This window comes from Plectropomus leopardus, chromosome 3, assembly GCF_026936395.1.
Source record: "Plectropomus leopardus strain MGB_pleo_1.0 chromosome 3, ASM2693639v1, whole genome shotgun sequence".
Lineage (NCBI taxonomy): Eukaryota > Metazoa > Chordata > Actinopteri > Perciformes > Serranidae > Plectropomus > Plectropomus leopardus.
Window position 1 is genome coordinate 11,488,550 of NC_142178.1, and position 16,659 is coordinate 11,505,208.

General features: G+C 37.9%; 2 protein-coding genes across 6 annotated transcripts in view; both read left to right on the top strand.

The window, feature by feature from the left end:
* Positions 1-7,775, top strand: part of evi5l (ecotropic viral integration site 5 like) — a 46,828-nt gene extending 39,053 nt beyond the window's left edge. For both annotated transcript variants that reach the window (XM_042484776.2, XM_042484778.2), the window contains one exon: positions 1,044-7,775. In XM_042484776.2, the coding sequence (XP_042340710.1) occupies positions 1,044-1,361 (318 nt within the window). In that variant the 3' untranslated portion in view covers positions 1,362-7,775. The remainder of the gene's footprint in view (positions 1-1,043) is intronic.
* Positions 7,776-7,993: 218 nt separating this feature from the next.
* Positions 7,994-16,348, top strand: LOC121941865 (uncharacterized). Of its 4 annotated transcripts, none has more exons than XM_088075588.1 (7): positions 7,994-8,152; positions 9,568-9,715; positions 12,876-13,120; positions 13,835-14,079; positions 14,400-14,516; positions 14,646-14,811; positions 15,909-16,348. In XM_088075588.1, exons 3-7 carry the CDS (start codon positions 12,922-12,924, stop codon positions 16,085-16,087), a joined length of 906 nt encoding a protein of 301 aa, XP_087931714.1. In that variant the 5' UTR covers positions 7,994-8,152; positions 9,568-9,715; positions 12,876-12,921; the 3' UTR covers positions 16,088-16,348. The 4 variants fall into 4 exon arrangements, with proteins under 4 accessions (XP_087931714.1, XP_087931715.1, XP_042340715.2 ...); XM_088075589.1 differs by having other exon boundaries at positions 12,898-13,120; XM_042484781.2 differs by lacking the exon at positions 9,568-9,715.
* Positions 16,349-16,659: the final 311 nt, after the last annotated feature.

A 16,659-nucleotide genomic window follows, 5' to 3' on the forward strand; every position in this document is an offset into this window, starting at 1 on the left:
TAATCAGCCATTTAGAATAACCCCCAACAAAAAACACAATTTATTCCTTTTTTAATGACATTTACTAAAAACTACATTGCCCAACTGTTTTAATAAAAAGGCTCATATTTTTAAACCAACATATCTGCTTGAATCTAACATCATTTTTAAATCCACACTGATGTGTCATGCCAACATACCTGTTCTGCCAAAGTTTTGAAAGTGTAAAAGGAAAACCAACTACAATCTCAGGTGATATTGAAATGACATGTCCATTTAGAACAGCCTCAACAGCAGCGTCTGTCTTGTCTATAGGCTCACCATTATTGTTATTACACCTCATTGGTTCCAGTGCTCCTTTTGACAACACTCGACAACAGTTTGTTAATTGTGTTGGCGCTGATTGGCTTGTTTTTGATTTTGTTTTAACTGAAAAACTGCTGTTTCATTCCATGGTGCCAGACAAATCAGTGAACTCTTATTTAGTGAAGTGGAAGGATTGAAAGGTCTGGACCAAGTGCCAACCTCCAGGGCTCCAAAAACTGCAGTTCCTTGAGTGGCCACTTGAGGCAGCCTCTATTGCAGAATCAAACATGTTCACAGCCTTGTACAAAAAAACAGTTTTGGTGTCTATAGTTAATTTCTGCCTTAAGGACAACTGTACAGAGGCTGAATCTTTATATAACTCATCTGTTTGCATTTTGTTAAGGCTTAAAGTTGCACAACATTAAGGTGGCAGAGCCACTTTGAAAGGCAGGCTGTCTGCCAATAGCATCCTCGGCTTCACAGTCAGATCCACCCCTCACTCCTCCACAGCTCCAACCTCTCACCCAAAAATGGTTGCCTCTGGTTCCAAAAAAACAAGGCTAAAATGCCAAACTCAAGGCTTCAAAATGGTAGTCAACAAAGCAATGGGTGACGTCATAGTAGATGTGTCCATTTTGATTTTCAGTGTGTGTTATGGACCGAAGCCAGTCATGGATGGGTTGACTGCCAAAGACAGAGTAGCAAACAGATTGTCTGTCTTTTTGGCCGTCCAAAGTAAAACCTTCTTCTCTGTTCAGATCAGGCAGTTGCGAGGGCAGAAGGTGGCCCCCAGCTCCAGGGTCAGTGGTGGAGGCGGAAGTACCAACTACCAGGATCTCTGTCTGGCCAGCCCCGCCTCAGCCGAGGGGGACTACCTGAGCTCAGACGAGGACCTCCTCCCCAGCCCGCTGCCTCCCAGCGCCCTTTACCCCAGCCTGTCCGGCCCGTGTCACCCATCTGCCCGCCTCGACAGCGAGGGCAGCACGGACAGCGAGGTAGAGGAGCGGGTTCTGACGCATCCGGACCCACAGCAGCTGTACGGCAGCATGGTGTGCGCCGAGGCGCTGGATAACTGAGACCTGCAGGGGGTGTGAAGGTTTCATTGGATTTCTTTAAGCTAAGAAGACACTGGAGCTCTATAGGACAGGACTGTAAACTGGGGCTGTATTATCCAATCCAGTCCTCCTCCTCGGCTTTTCCAGTGTTTACCTTTTACTTGATGCAGACATAGTGGCATTGATTGGACCTGATCATCTACCTGTTGTCTCTCCGCTCCTGTTACCACCTCCTCCACCTCGTTCCCAACACTGTCCGATCCTGTGTTCCCTGACAAAGAGGTAATGTAACGCCTCTCTCATTGTTCCAAACTGCGCCAGAAAGCAACCAAACACAAACATATGACACACAAACAGACAAAAAGGACCGAATCTGGACCAGCAAGACTGTTGTTGCCTCTTGCTACTCGAGATCGACCACTGGACCTGAACCTGTGACGAGGAGTTGGAACGTGGGTAGACAGAAAATAACTACTCCCTCTTCCTATAAACTGAGTGATAGACAATTGACACACTGTCTACCCTTATATGACTCTCCTTCCTGATTGGTTCAGAGTTAAATAGTCTTTATCCTCTCTTTTCCCTTTTTATGCTCTCTTTAGGAAGACATACAAAAAAATCGTACATTGATTTACCTCTCAGTGGACCACGTGTTAAAAAAGAAAACTAAAAAGGTGGTGAGTCTGAGTTGGAGAGGTGCAGTGTAGGAATATGTACACATCACACTGGCATTCATTTATGAATCATGAACACTTTAACATACCTAACGTGTGTGTCGTTGTCTGTGGCGTGCAGATGACAAGAAGCCAACGAGTTCATAGAACAGCTCATCTCAAAAAAGTTCACCCACAAAACAAGGAAGGAAGACACTCAATGTTGCCAAATCTTTTGTTTTGTTTTATTTTTATTATTTATATGTTGTAATTTATTTTGATATATTCTTTTTATTTTTTTATACATCTATATGAAACTATAGGAGTGTAGAGATACCGACAGAGGCCAAACTTTGTACACCGTCCTTTGTGCCAACTAGTCGTCTGTTACAGGTCCACTGTGACACTGATTGTTTCAAAGACCGAAAAATGTGCTGCTATGATTTTGGATTTACTTCTTCCATTTTGTTTTTTTATGTTCTTTTTTTTTTCGGTAATCTTTGTGAGGTGAACATGCGACCTCCTGTTAACTCTGCCGTAAATATTTGGTTGACAACAACTGTGCAGACTGATCAACTATGAAAACTGAGATTACTCCCTGGAGCTTCTCAACATTTTGCAAAAATGGGAACAATTTGGTTTTCTTTCAAACCAAGCATTATCATTGTGTTTGTGTGAGTTAAAGGAACAGTTTGACATTTTGGGACATTTCTTTTTGCTTTACTGCTGAGAGTTGGATGAGGAGATCGACACCACTTTCCTATCTGTCATATGTGACGCTGCAGTCAGGGCATAGGAAGCTTAGCTTAGCGGAGCATAGTGACTTCTTGCACAGTCAAGAAAAAGTCCAGCCTGTAAACTTGTTTTTACACAGTTTTTGGATGGGACTGAGTCATTAAACTGTGGCCACAAGTGGTGTAACGGTAAATGCTTAAAACACTGAGGGGGAAATTCACAAAGAAAGAATTGCGGCTGCTGGCAGCACCATGAATTGTGCATCACTTGCAGCCTCTATATGCCCCAAAAGACAATGCACTAATGAGATTACGGTGCAAATAAGCCTGTAAAGCTTTGCAGCTGACAGAATTAGCCCTTTTTTGTCTGTTTGCAGTTGTCAACATGGTAGAAACACAGTAGGCTGAACAAAGGCAGAAAGGAAAAGAAAGCTGAAAGTTTCAGACTGCAAGCTACAACTCCTGACGGACATCGTGCAGAGGCATTCCTCAAAAACTCAGCCGAGGAATTCAAACATGAGAGAGAAACAGTATTTAGGATTTAACATCCCAGTCTATCAGTGTTGTCAGTGTTTTTAAACATCATGCCTGGCATGAAGATGCTGTCGCCTGGCTACAGTCACTGCTGCTATGACTTTTGTGCCATCAATGGGGGGTGCCCTGATAAATAGTCTTCAGTTACCACCAGCTCTCTGAAGACGCTAATAAATTTTCTCTGTAACTGCGTGTGGCTGTTAGCGCTGATCTTTGTGAATTGGACTGTTTTGCAATGAGGCTCATGTGAGTATAGAAAAGGGGTCAACTCTGTGCCAAATGTGCGCACCTTACCTAATATAAATATGTGAAAATAGCACAGGAGCAAGAAGACACTATTTGCTTGGCAGTGTGTAGTTAGGGCTGCATTTCACTGTGCACGTGCTGTGTTGTGAGAATTACATGCTGAACATAGCATAAGCCGAACTCTTTAGTTCTTTTTTCCCTTGCAGCTCATGTTTGTGTGAGTCACAGATTTGTCAATCCAGTCAGGGCTGATCAGATCAGAGCAATGGATGAGAGTAACAGCTGCTGAAGAGACAAGTGAATGCAAACTTTTAGACCCAAGGCAATTAATGATCGAGTTTCACTTTTACCGCGCCGGACAGTCTTCTGCTCCGTCTGTGCCCAGAGTTCACTCTGCACTCTGAGAGTGTTGTGCAGTGAAATGAAATGAAACGGCAATGAAACGGTAGCCTATATTTATTCCAGTAGCGCACCTGATGAACAATCCAGCTCCAAAAGTATCAAATCAATATGTGATGGCAGATGGTTTAATTGTGGCAGGCCGCCATAATTAAATAAATGTGTGGGAAACCCTGGTGTTATTTGTTCAGGTGTAGCTGCCACAAAAGCCACAGAATCCACTTTGTGAATACGCCCATGAGTAACATTAGCACAAGTAGAAAAGGATCATAAAGTCAGAAAAGTAAAGAACAGACTCTGTAATCACAATAACAACTACAAATACAGTGTACAATGCAGCATCTATCTAAGATTTGCTAACGTTAGCTAACATGATAAGCTACTGCTCATACCAGACCAAGTGAGGATGTAGCAGCCAGTAAAATCCTTGAGAGTACTGAATTGAGCAAAAGTATTTTTATTGCTAATTATTTAAATTTTTAACTTGTATAAGGAAGAATTTATTTCTTCTTTCACAAGCTGGTTTAGTTTAGATAACATCTGTATTAATTAATCAGTGTTAGCTCTTTGAACGGATCCAGGCTAGTTATTTCCTCCTGTTTCCAGTCTTTATGCTGAGCGTAGAGAAGCGTCTACTTGCTAGCTTCATATGTAACAGACATTAAAAGTGGTGTCAGTCCTCTCAGGGTATTTCCCAAATGTCAGATAATTCCTTTTAATTATCAGTGTCCCATACAAGCCAAAAAAAAAAATCCAGGTAACAGTGCGGATCTGGAATCACCAGTTCATGTGCTCATATCACTTCGACAGCTTAAACTGCAGCATGTGGGCCGATGAAAGTGGAGGGAGTAGTTAATATCGTACAGGATGCCAACACGTAGTGTGTGAGTGGAAAATATTTTAACATATCAAACATTAATATATTCTGTGTAAAAAAAAAAAAAAAAAGGGGGTGGTGTAAAATGTATGGAGAGAGATGAAGTATACAGTGTAACAGGAACAAAAGTATGTAGATAAGATTTAAAGCTGTATCACTGTCGGTCAAGTCTTACTGAAGATAGTGAGTGTGTATAGTTTTATCAAACAGGGTGTCATATGTAGAGCAGTGATCTGCTTTTTGCACTACAGGGAAAGAGGAAGTCTCTGCTCATGACATTAAGCAGTGAGAGATAGTGTGAATAAATGGATTCATGGTGGGATCATTTCTTGTTATACTGAGTTCCCCAGAGGGACCTTGACATAATCTAAGTACTTTGCTCCTAGATTATCCATCCTGATTTTGTATTGTGTTTCATTATTCATCAGACTGATGTTGAAGGATTTGCTCTGAATTCTCTGAAGGCCCACTTTCATCACTAACATTTTTGTGCAATACAAGTGAAGGAATGGTAAGGGAAAGAATTATTGTCATCTTCGAAGAAAAAAGGAAATTGGATCATCCAGTGATGGCCATCCTAAAGCTGAAGAGGATGTTGGTTTGCCCCCATACTGTTGCAAATAACAGCCTTTTAGTGGTCATTGTTGGGTGAAGCAACTGAAATCTCTACACTGAAATCAGTGTTTGGATATTGTCAGACTAAATGAGCATTGTACAAATTACTTCAGTTGAGTTACTTTTATTTCTCAATATGTACAGACTGACATCAGCCCTGATGACTATTGGATTTTTGCCCTTATTTACAGTGGGTCATGACTGGCACTTGAAGTTATAATCCTTAAGATTCGATTCTGTCATTATTGATTATTTTTTTGTTTTTGCTGACAATAACTATTCATCGTATTCTCATTCTGTATAAGGCTTTCCATAAAGTAGTTCTCATTGTAACCTCTGTAACTATTCGATCTGACATTCACATCCACATCATGCATGCTATGACTGGCCTGCTATGCGGAGATGATAAAGTAAAATGGGTTTGAAATAATTCTTGACAATTTCTGTCACTGTTAGTGTTTCTCCTCATCAAGGTCAAGATTGGGCGGTTCAAAAAACCACTATGAACACATGTTGCCATCCAACATGGTCAAATATCACATTGTATAAACTGCTTCACCCTAATGGTGTAATCACACCAAATATGAGGCAGGCATTTCACGTGATGAAATTACAAAGTCGATGCAAAGACACGAATAGATGCAAATTTGTGCCAGGAGACACGAATAACACAAATAGAAATTTTTGCTATACATGTAAATCAAGTAATACGTGTTGTGAAAGCATTGATCAAGTTGAGATTCTATTAACAAACCTTTTGCCACCATCTGTGGCCACTCAGAGCTCTACCACTCTCCATTAGTAATGTACAAAGAACAAATGAGGAGTGGGCTTGGAGATAGGTGAGCTGATCCGTAGAACTACATGCTAAGTTCTAAAAATATATGTATTTGTGACCTGTGTAAGTTATTTTGCCAAGTTTCTTCTTAGGGAAATGCTCTGAGTAATTTGAGTTGGTCTTTTCTTGTGGAAAGTTAACAATAGTAGAAATTAAGCAGTAATGTGCTGTCACGACAGTAAAAAGATAAAGAGTATTGAAGTCTTGGTTCAGAGCTGGGGCCTTCATGTTTACAGCTGTCAGTTTTACTTTACCGCAAACCAAGTAAGCAGTTAGCTGTTTTCCCCAATTAGCTAGCACAATCTTTGACAGCACAGCCGTTATGGGCGAGAATTCAACAGTTGGGGACTACTCCAAAAAACACACAAAAATAACGAACCGCAATAATTCACTCCACGTTCGATGTGAACACACCATTCGTCGTCTTCATTACAACATTGTGAAGTCATAAATCCTCTCAGCCCAGGATTTGTTTGGCTGCACTGTATATTGGCAAGCACTGCTTTTGCTGTGAGGAGTTCTGGGGGCCATGTTTTTGAAACACATTTGCCATTACCACCACTAACCATGGATGTTGCCAGATCCATAACGACTGACATCTAAAGGATTATAACTTTATGTTAAATGTTTCAGTTTGGATTTCACTCACACAAAAAAACATGAGTGCATAAACAAACTGTAGGAAGTTTTCAGTCAGGACTGAGTATCAGTTTTGTTTCCAAATTTCACCCCAATGTGGACTCAGTGGTCAGTGTCCTTCAACACATTATAACACACCTGTACACTGCTGTCTGGCAATGGTGCTCTGTTCTCACCACTGTCTAAATACTCTACTGTGATGAAACATTTTGATATGTTGTAAATTACTTTTTGAATATGGAACTAGCTCTCATCCTTAATATTATTTTTATAATTACTATCAGTACTTTGGTTTCTCCTGCATCACACGAGACCATAATGATTAACATCATAATGTGCCATAAAGGTAGGTAGATTTACGCACTATGCTAAATGACTTCATGTATGTTTAACGAGGGTTTCATCGACAAGTCGGCCACTACAGCCCTTCATTAAATAGCCATGTAATATAAAGTGAATGGTGTGTGGACTCAAATACGATCACACTGTGTTGCTCCAGATTTATCATCTCGAAAATGGAACATCATCACACATTTTCCCAGAATTAAAGCAGGAAATAAGACGAAAGTGCAGTGCTAAACAATGTGTCACATGTTAGTTTTTCCTCAGACTTTAAGGAAAGACGGAAATTGTTTCAGAAAGTTAGTCTGACGTAGGATTACTCAGATTTATGTGCTCTATGTGATGGCTGTTTGATATCCACAGCATCATACCCAGGAAACCTTGTCCACCCTCTCTCTTTCTGTCTTGCAATTCAACTCATGTTGTTATCAAATATATAAAATGACAGTAAAGATTATATAAATTCCAGTATGATGGGGGAAAAAATACATTTCAGTGTTCTGTATCCTATGAATGATACAAAATAAACTTTGACATTGCACCTTTGCAAAGACTTGATTTTGTTGCTATTGTTTATTGCTGGTGGATTATTTTACTCAAATATAAATTGTGTTATAATGTAAGTCTTACACTAAGATGAGATTTATTTTGTGCACTTCTGTTTTGTGTGCTTTGCTTTCTGTTTCCAGGGCTGCAGCTTATTTGGAGGGTAATCAGTCACATTGGACACACCTGGGCCCCGTTTGGCTGACTGTGCATATATAAGCCGGAGCAGCAGCCAGTCTTTGGGAAGATCTCATGTCACGCACTTTTTCTTTATTTTACAGCACAGCATCCATGCAGGACCCCTTAACTTATCCACTTCCTACACCAATTACAGATTCCTTCAATGTATTTGTTGGACTTTCCATGTGTCTGCCATTTAGACTCGGGCGGTGAGTAATATTTCATATCTTCCTGAAATTTCATAATATATAAATATTATGGTATAATAGTGTTCTACTTACTTTCAGATTAATAAATACACAAAAGAAAAGTGAAAAGTAATATTCTTACAGCTATTTTCCTTATTAAACAGAGAAATACAACTATACAGCTTTTGGAATCAACTTTCTCTCTGACGTTGCTGACCGCCGGTTGTTTGCAGACCTGTATCTTAACCCTCCACTAGTGATAGTCACCAGTAGAGGCCAGAGACTGTGCTCTGTTGGTGCCTGCAGTGCACTACATACAATGAGTTTAATAGAAAGAGGAGCGCCTGTATTTATAATGGTATTTAAAAACACACCTTCAGGATTTCTAAATACCCTGGTATACTGTAATACCACGATATCACCCAAGCCTTATACCCACATTTACAAAGGATAAGCAGTTATATTTACATTTTGTATCATAACATCAAATTTCAATCTAAATCATATTTTCCGTCAAAGCTTGAATGTCACCGTTTAATATCAATATTTCTTAATAAATAAAAATAGATGATAAAGTTGGCCTTATTCACTATTACTCTAATACCATCATGTTAAAAGTAAAAAAACTAACAAACTTTTTTGAATCCCCTACTTGACCTCTCTGATTCTATGGAAGACTTTGATTTTTAAATCAAGTCATAAAAACAGTTTCAAAAGGTTCTTAAAACAGCTGATTACTGTAGTTACTAGCCAACATTACTAACAGGTCAAAAGTGCATTTACTGGGAACTGTTTTCAGTAGTGGATTACTACACATTTAGTGACCTGTTGAACATTTTTGTAGAAGGATGATGATTTTGGGATTGACTCAATGTAAAACCAATATATGCCTGTGTTCGTCATCATATTGAGGGGAGACGTTAGTGCAGTGGTGTGACTCACTGGTGTATGTTTAATAGTTTTTCAAATCTAACAACATAAATAGCATTTTGTCTTTTCTGTGACTCTTCCTCATTAATGTAGAGCGTGTTTTCATTGAATACCAGGGAATCTGCTGTTGCATCAACCAGTTTTGGGTTGTTTTTTTTTATTTTGATCTCTCTGGTTATTTTGTAACACAACTGTGTCAACATAGTGTGTCGACACTTTCAAAAGAATTTTCAGCACAGTCGTCCACCACCCTCTTCCTCTCATATCTGCTTTATCTGTTTAATCTGATGCTGTGTTAAGTTTATGCAACATGTCCATCCACAGTTTGCACCAAAAAAGTTGTGCTTTTTTCTTTCTCTCTTTTTTTGTGAGTACAGACAGACAGAACTAGAGCTGCTGCTGTGGGTGTGCAGTGTTTGGGTTTGTGTGTGAGGAAGCAGTGTGGTTGTCGGCTCAGAGGTGTCAGAGCTGAGACACTTCCTCGTCCTTTTTTACTCTCATCACAGCGACCTGCAGAGAACATCAACGGCTCACCATCCCCCCTCAGCGCAGACACACATGTGACACACTGACTTCACATATAAAAATAAGACGTTTATCTGTTAAATTATTAGTGGGAAGCCTGTGTGTGACATTAAGAAGCACTTACATCTGGTGAGTATTTATATATTTATATCTAAAAAAAAACACATCTTCATACGTGTGGTGTAATTAAGGCTACTACAGTTTGGGTTTGTTGTTTTGTTTTTTTTATTCTTCCATTTAACATTTCTTTAAAGACGCTTTTGGGCTGTTTGAGCAATGTAGATTTGTCCCTGATTTTAATTTAGATATTTCAGTGCAATTACACAAACAGACAGCTAAAACAAATTGTGTTGATTTTTCTCAGCAGTAATGATCTGTATTCAACAAATTCACTTTTTGTGAATTCAAATCATGAACAGTTTATTAACTATGTTGGTGTGACTATGTGGAGGATTTGTCTCTTATTGTTATAATTGTAATACGCAGAGAAAAAAATGCACAAATGTAACAAGATCATGTTTAACTTGTAATGTCAGTTATTAACATGTGAAGTGAAAGTCGGAGTTCATAAGCACTTGTTTATAAGCCATCTCAAATATAGATCAAAGAAATATGTAGCACAAACAGAGCTTTCAATAGTACTGCTCCGCCTTTGTTTTGCTGTAAATACTGTAACACTAACATATCACAGAATATTTTCAAAAAGTTTCAGACTTAATTAAACATGGATTTTTTATTATTATTTTATTTATTTATCTATTTTGCTACCTGTATGCACAACAATACAACAAAGTGCACAGCAAACCGTTTTTTAAAAAATGCTAAAACGTGTTTACATTAAGAGACAGAAAAATCTAAAATGGATGGCTTGTAATCCTTCAAAATATCTTGTTTTCAAATTCAGTTGATCGGACACCGCTGTCTGCATGTCAACCAACTGTTCACATATCATGCTCGGCTTGTGTGGAAAAAAAAAAAAAAAATCGCTCAATATTTAACACCAGCTTGTCATGTCAGCTTTCTGAATCAAACAGAACCAAAAACAGACGACAGAATACCCAACATGCTCGTGAACCAAATGACATAATTCAATTCATATGTTATAATGCAAATTAAGTTACTTGTTGCTCTGTTTATCTCATAAAATGCGGTTTGGCTCATTTCTAAATTAATACAGTCACAGTAGCTTTTTTTTTAAAAAAAAACACAAATGTTTATTGAATTTTTGAAAAATACAAAATGTATATTTATGTATGTGAAATGTACATAAAACATGCAATATTAAGGTGCACTTTGAATATACTTTGCTTGGCATGTAAAACACCTCAAAGTAAAAAAAAAAAAAAAAGAAATTAGAAAAATAAACTTCTAACAACAAAAGTGACACATAGAATTAATGGTTTACGGTTTCCATCAGTGGTTTCCAACCATTTCTGTTTCACAAAAAAAGCACTGCCTACTGTCCACGGCGCCCCGTTTCACATTTCGCAAATTGATAGGTTATTAGCTTTTTGCCTCCAGATTCCTCAGATGGTTTCATTATATTAACCATAAATGATCCATTATTTCACAGAGAAAATGATAGGAGGAAAACCAAAACTTTTACTTGTTGTACTTAATGTACATTTATGCGATAATACTTACACCTCTACATTACCTCAGCAGAATTTTGAATTCAATCTTACAGGACAATCTTGGAGTATTTTTACAATTGTATTGGTACTTTTACTTGAGTATAATATCTTGAGTACTTCTTTAACCATTGCAGACAACCTGTTACATAAGATAGAACATCTAAGCCTTGTAGACAGTGACAAAACGTGCCTTTCTGTGCCCCATATTTTACACATACAGTTCATCGGGATTACAAGTGTGAGACCAACATCATAACCCATTTATGTTTGTGTAATTTAAAACAAGTATTCACTGATTGTGTTCAAGCATTTAACGTATCTCTTGTCAATCCACTGAAGTAATGTCGTCTTTTATAAGACATTTATTTATAAGACGGGGGAACAGTCCACCTTTATTGTGTGAAAGCGAGAGGTCTGTCCTCTCATGAAGTGATGCTTTACGACTGTTGCTTCTACAGAAGGGTGAGGTGAGGATAGAAAACAATGTACAAAAGCCAAGTCCTACGCCTCTTAATCTATCATGTTACAGTTACTTCAAGATACTTGCTTATTTTTTAACACCTCTGTGTCTTCCACTGAACCCAGCTTCACCTTTGCTCGAGTGTTAGCACTGAGTCATTGAATGTGTTGCATTTAAGTGATGTATTTGCAATTCTGGTAACTGTTTGTGTCACATTGTCACAAACCTTGTTTGTAGTGAAATCAGGTCTAAATGTCAGTTTCGGTCAGAAACACCTGCAGTAATGAGGCCTTTAGTGTCAAATAAGCAGCTGCTAACAAGGCTGGCCAGTTAGTTCAACAGAGTTAAAAAAAAAAAAAAACAGAACAAGATGAGAAAGATTCTTTGGTTGGATGTGACAAAGGGGCTGGTAAACTGGCCAAAACAATGATAAGACCAAAAAATGGAGAGGTCTTTGAAGAAAATTTGTCTAGAGCTACCTTTTGAAAAATGTGTTATATCACAGATCAACATCCACTCTGAGAGACCTGAAGGGAATCTGCAGGGAGGAGAGATTAAAACAAATCCAGATGTGCAAAGCTGGCAGAGGCAAAAGCAAGAGAAACGCAGACACAGCAATCGAAACAAGATGACTAACTTCACTGTCACTTAAAGTGGAAAAATACTTTTAGACATTTTTAGTTTTTACATATCCATACAAGTCAAAGCTTTATGGCAAAAAAACAAAAACAAAGTTATGTCATCTACAATAACAAAATGTGACCCAGCTGTATCTAATTATTACATGATTATCTACATTTCGTCATCACCAATCGTTGTGTCTTTTCTGATAATCCCATTCTCTCTCTACTCAACAGTACAAACAAATCTGCAGTATATGTTAATGTAGTATTTACACTGATTCAAGCAGGAAACAAACCATAGATGGTACAGTTCTACTGCCCTCTTCTGGGCAATACAGACATCATGTGTATCTCTTTTGGGTCCATCATATTAATGCATCTGGTGGTACAATGCATATAATGCAGAGGAACATTAATTTCCACTTTTTAAATTTTTGTAGTTTGTACAAACATGTAATCAGTAGGATTCGGATAACGAAAATGTGAATCAAATCAGTAATATATTCAACCTTTCTGTACTTTTTAATATCATCACTAACGCTGGCATTAATTTTATTTTTTTAACTCTACAGATGACTTTGATTTTGGTTGTAGGTAGTTCTTCATCCCTCTTGAGTGATGCCACGTTCTTTCTTGGTGAAGCGAGGAGGGCTGCACCACCTTGGAAAAAAGGCGGGCTCCTGGGATACATCCCTGGCTTACTCCACTACAGAAACACCAGATAATATCACAGTGACGGCTGAATTACTGCAGAAGGACCTTCCTGCTGCCAAAAACTCCAGCGAGGACCTTCAGCCAGTCAATCCCAAATCTTATGGTGAGTTACAAAGTTAATTCATTTGTGTTTGTCTTTATCACAAGCATGCCAAACAAGATGGAAAATATAATTATAATAATAATAATAATTTGTGAGGCATCATTCAAAAAATTCTGATTATCTGTAAGATATTAAATTATTCAAAAACTATGTCAATCCAGGTTTCAGACGGTTGTTTAACCTTTTAATTAATCAGCATTTACACTTCTGAAACCTGGAAAAAAAGAAGGAAGGGTTCTGTTTTTCTTTTGAAAATATGGAGAAAAGGCAATGAGGAACTTGACAAGAGGTGTCTAACAAGAAAAAAAGAGAACAAAAGGAAGACCAAAAGAGAACAAGAAAATGGCCAGAAAATTAGCGGTGGAGGATTATTATTATTATTATTATGGTTTTTTTTATTGTGGAAAAATATTCAGAAAATCATAATTGTATATTTGAAATTATATTACAAACAAATGTCTATGTTTCAGAAAAAAATTGTAACACTTTATTAAGGTCATTTTCTTGTTTATTAACTTTTCTCTTTCTCTTTTGTTGCTTATTCTTAGGTCATTTTCTTGACTTTTTACAAATTTCCTGCTAATTTTTGAGTAATTTCTTGAAAATTTATTTATTGCCTTCTTCCCATGTTTTGGAAAGAAATCCAACCAATTTGCTTATATTTCAAAGGTTTCAACAGTAGCTGGTCAACTTACTGTCAGTCTTTGTGCTCAGACTGTAGATCTGCTGACTCCTGCAGAAACATCAACTTAAATACTTTTAGCCCTGTGGAGAAAGTTGAGTCTCAACCTCCTACACGAGCAATATGGTGCAGACCTCATGTGATCTCAGGATATCCAGAAAAACTACCTGTGGGACCGGGAGACTTCACTCAGCACCCTCACGTCCTGAGGGAGACCAGGAGCAGCGGCTGCTCGAAGATCAGTGCTGCGAGGCAAGAGTGTCCACTCTGTAGCAAAGTATGGCATCCCTCTATTACATAAACTACAGACTAATATTCATTCTGAAGGATAGAGACAGCTCTACTTAATATTTAATTTTTGTTAAGAAGATATTTTATATGCATTTACAAAAACCAGGTAGGCTATAGAAGATAAATGACAAAAATGGAAATGGATCAAGCAGAAAAAAAATTGCAAACATGAGGTCCATTGTGCAAAAAACATGTAAACTTTTTAAAACATTTTTAACTAATTTCCCAGCTATTTCAAGAGATAGTTTCCCACCTTTTGCTGCCCCGAAGTCTTGTGTTAAAATGATGTCCACCTTATATTTGCAGTTATTTTCATGTCTCTCAAGTTTGAAGACTCACATATGCAAGAGTCATGGAAGCAGAGCACCAACGCACATCAAGTCCAGCAGGACAAATACTGAACAGTCAGCATGCAGGGGCAAGGTCAGCATCACATTAATTCACATTTCTATTTACACGGGATTATCTTGTTATGATTTGGGCAGAGCGCACTCTAATCAGTTTATACAAGGTATGCTCCTGGATCCATAACCACAGTGCCTGTTGTTTTAGGAGAGGACATTTGGCTGCACAGTGTGTGGAAAAGTATTCAAGCGCTCCTCCACACTCTCCACCCACCTGCTCATTCACTCAGACACACGTCCGTACCCCTGCCAGTACTGTGGCAAAAGGTTCCACCAGAAGTCTGACATGAAGAAACACACCTTCATACACACTGGTGGGTTCATGTTTCCCCTTTGACTGTTTTATTTTACATGTATGTTAGCCCGGGAATCCCTAATGCTAATCACATGATTATGATTTTTAAAAAAAAGGTCTTGTAAGTCATTATAATGCAAAGCTTTCTTGAGATAATGAGTTGATATCTCAACCAAAATGTATCTGAAAATAATTTTTAAAAAAAGTTTCAAAATAAATATTTTTTATCTAAAAAATATATGTATATATTTACACAACAAAATATGAAACTTTCTAGAAATAATGAGCAAATATGTTAAAAGAGGAAGTTAGTATCTCAAAATAATGAAAAAGAAAATCTCAAAATACTTGGTTTATGTTTTAAAACAATGAGAAATATTCTCAAAAGAATAGATTATATCGCAAAATAATAGAATTCTTTTTCAAAATAAGTTATTATCTGATATGTGAAATATTCTCAAAAGTAATGGCTTATTATCTAACAGAAATGAGAACCAATACCCAATTTGAGAATGTTTCTAATAATTTTTTTTAATTCTAACTTATATTAGAGTTACTGCCTCATTATTTTGAGATTATTTCATCATTATGAGAAAGATTTTTATTAATGACAAATGGTATCTTTTTTTTCCCATTACACTGGCACAAATGGGTTTCCATAGATATTACGTCCTTGCATGCAAACTCTAATTCACATTATTATCTGCAACCAAAACAAGTGTATAAAGTGTTGGCATGCTTTTATACTGTATTTTGTCCTATGACAGTCCCTTTACAGCACTCTTACATGTGCAAAACATATTTATGACAATAGTCAGCAATACCGTTCATGTGCATATAAAGTAGTACATGAAAAAGACAAAGCCAGTCTAACTGTTTCCCCCTATTTCCAGTCTTTATGTTAAGCTAAGCTAAGCAGCTGCTGGCTGTATAAGAGTGATATCAAACTATTTCAAGATGTACGTGTGACATCTAACTAAATATGGAAAAAGTGCTATTCCTCTTGTCAGAAATTAGGAAAGGTGACCAAATAGAAAAGCTTTCTAAATGTCAGAGCGGTGACTCAGTTTAAACGTCCTGTGTATTCACATGACCTGTGTTGTGTCTGTGTGCCAGGTGAGAAGCCCCATGTGTGTCAGATATGTGGGAAGGCGTTCAGCCAAAGTTCCAACCTCATCACCCACAGCCGTAAACACAGGGACGACCGGCCCTACCGCTGTCCTCGCTGCCTCTTCGGCTTCCAGCACAAAGTGGACCTGCGGCAGCACCAGGAGCAGCACTGCACCTACCGCTGACTCTGACACGGCAGAGTCAATATCCTCAGCCTTTCTTTAATAACCGCAGAAAGACATGCAGGACAGAAAAGCTACTCACGGTGTTGACTACCTGTTTCAAGTTGTACCAACCCTTCTGATTTATCTCATGTTAAATACAGTGTTTTATATTTATATGCAAGGAAGTTTCCATTATTTGTGATTTTATATTTTAAAGGTCCAGTTAAATGTAATATAATACATTAAGTATGTTTTCTTGAGAGTTAAATGCCTGAAAGCAAACTTCTTTGTGTTTTCATTATTTTAGAGTGAGCTGTCTATATTTACATAGGGAGCTGGTCTTCATCCTCAGAGTCCAACATAGTGCACTGCCATGTTTTTACAGTAGCCCAGAATGGACAAACTTAACATTGGCTCTTTATAGCGACTTCTTGCGTTAATGCGTCGGCTACTGTAGTCAGCAGCCCCTCTGCAACAAGCCAAACAGCATCAGAAAAACACAGATTTTTATGTGAAACTGCTTTATTCAGTGTTTTTACCAGATGAAATCTTCGGATCCCTGTGTTTTGGAGTAGAAGAGACATCTGCAGGTA

Excerpts from the sequence above, each read along its gene's own strand:
- LOC121941865 (XM_088075588.1), top strand. The coding sequence starts at position 12,922 with ATGCCACGTTCTTTCTTGGTGAAGCGAGGAGGGCTGCACCACCTTGGA. Across the intron at positions 13,121-13,834 it reads AGTCAATCCCAAATCTTATG|ACTGTAGATCTGCTGACTCC; the intron begins GTGAGTTACAAA and ends CTTTGTGCTCAG. Across the intron at positions 14,517-14,645 it reads AGTCAGCATGCAGGGGCAAG|GAGAGGACATTTGGCTGCAC; the intron begins GTCAGCATCACA and ends CTGTTGTTTTAG.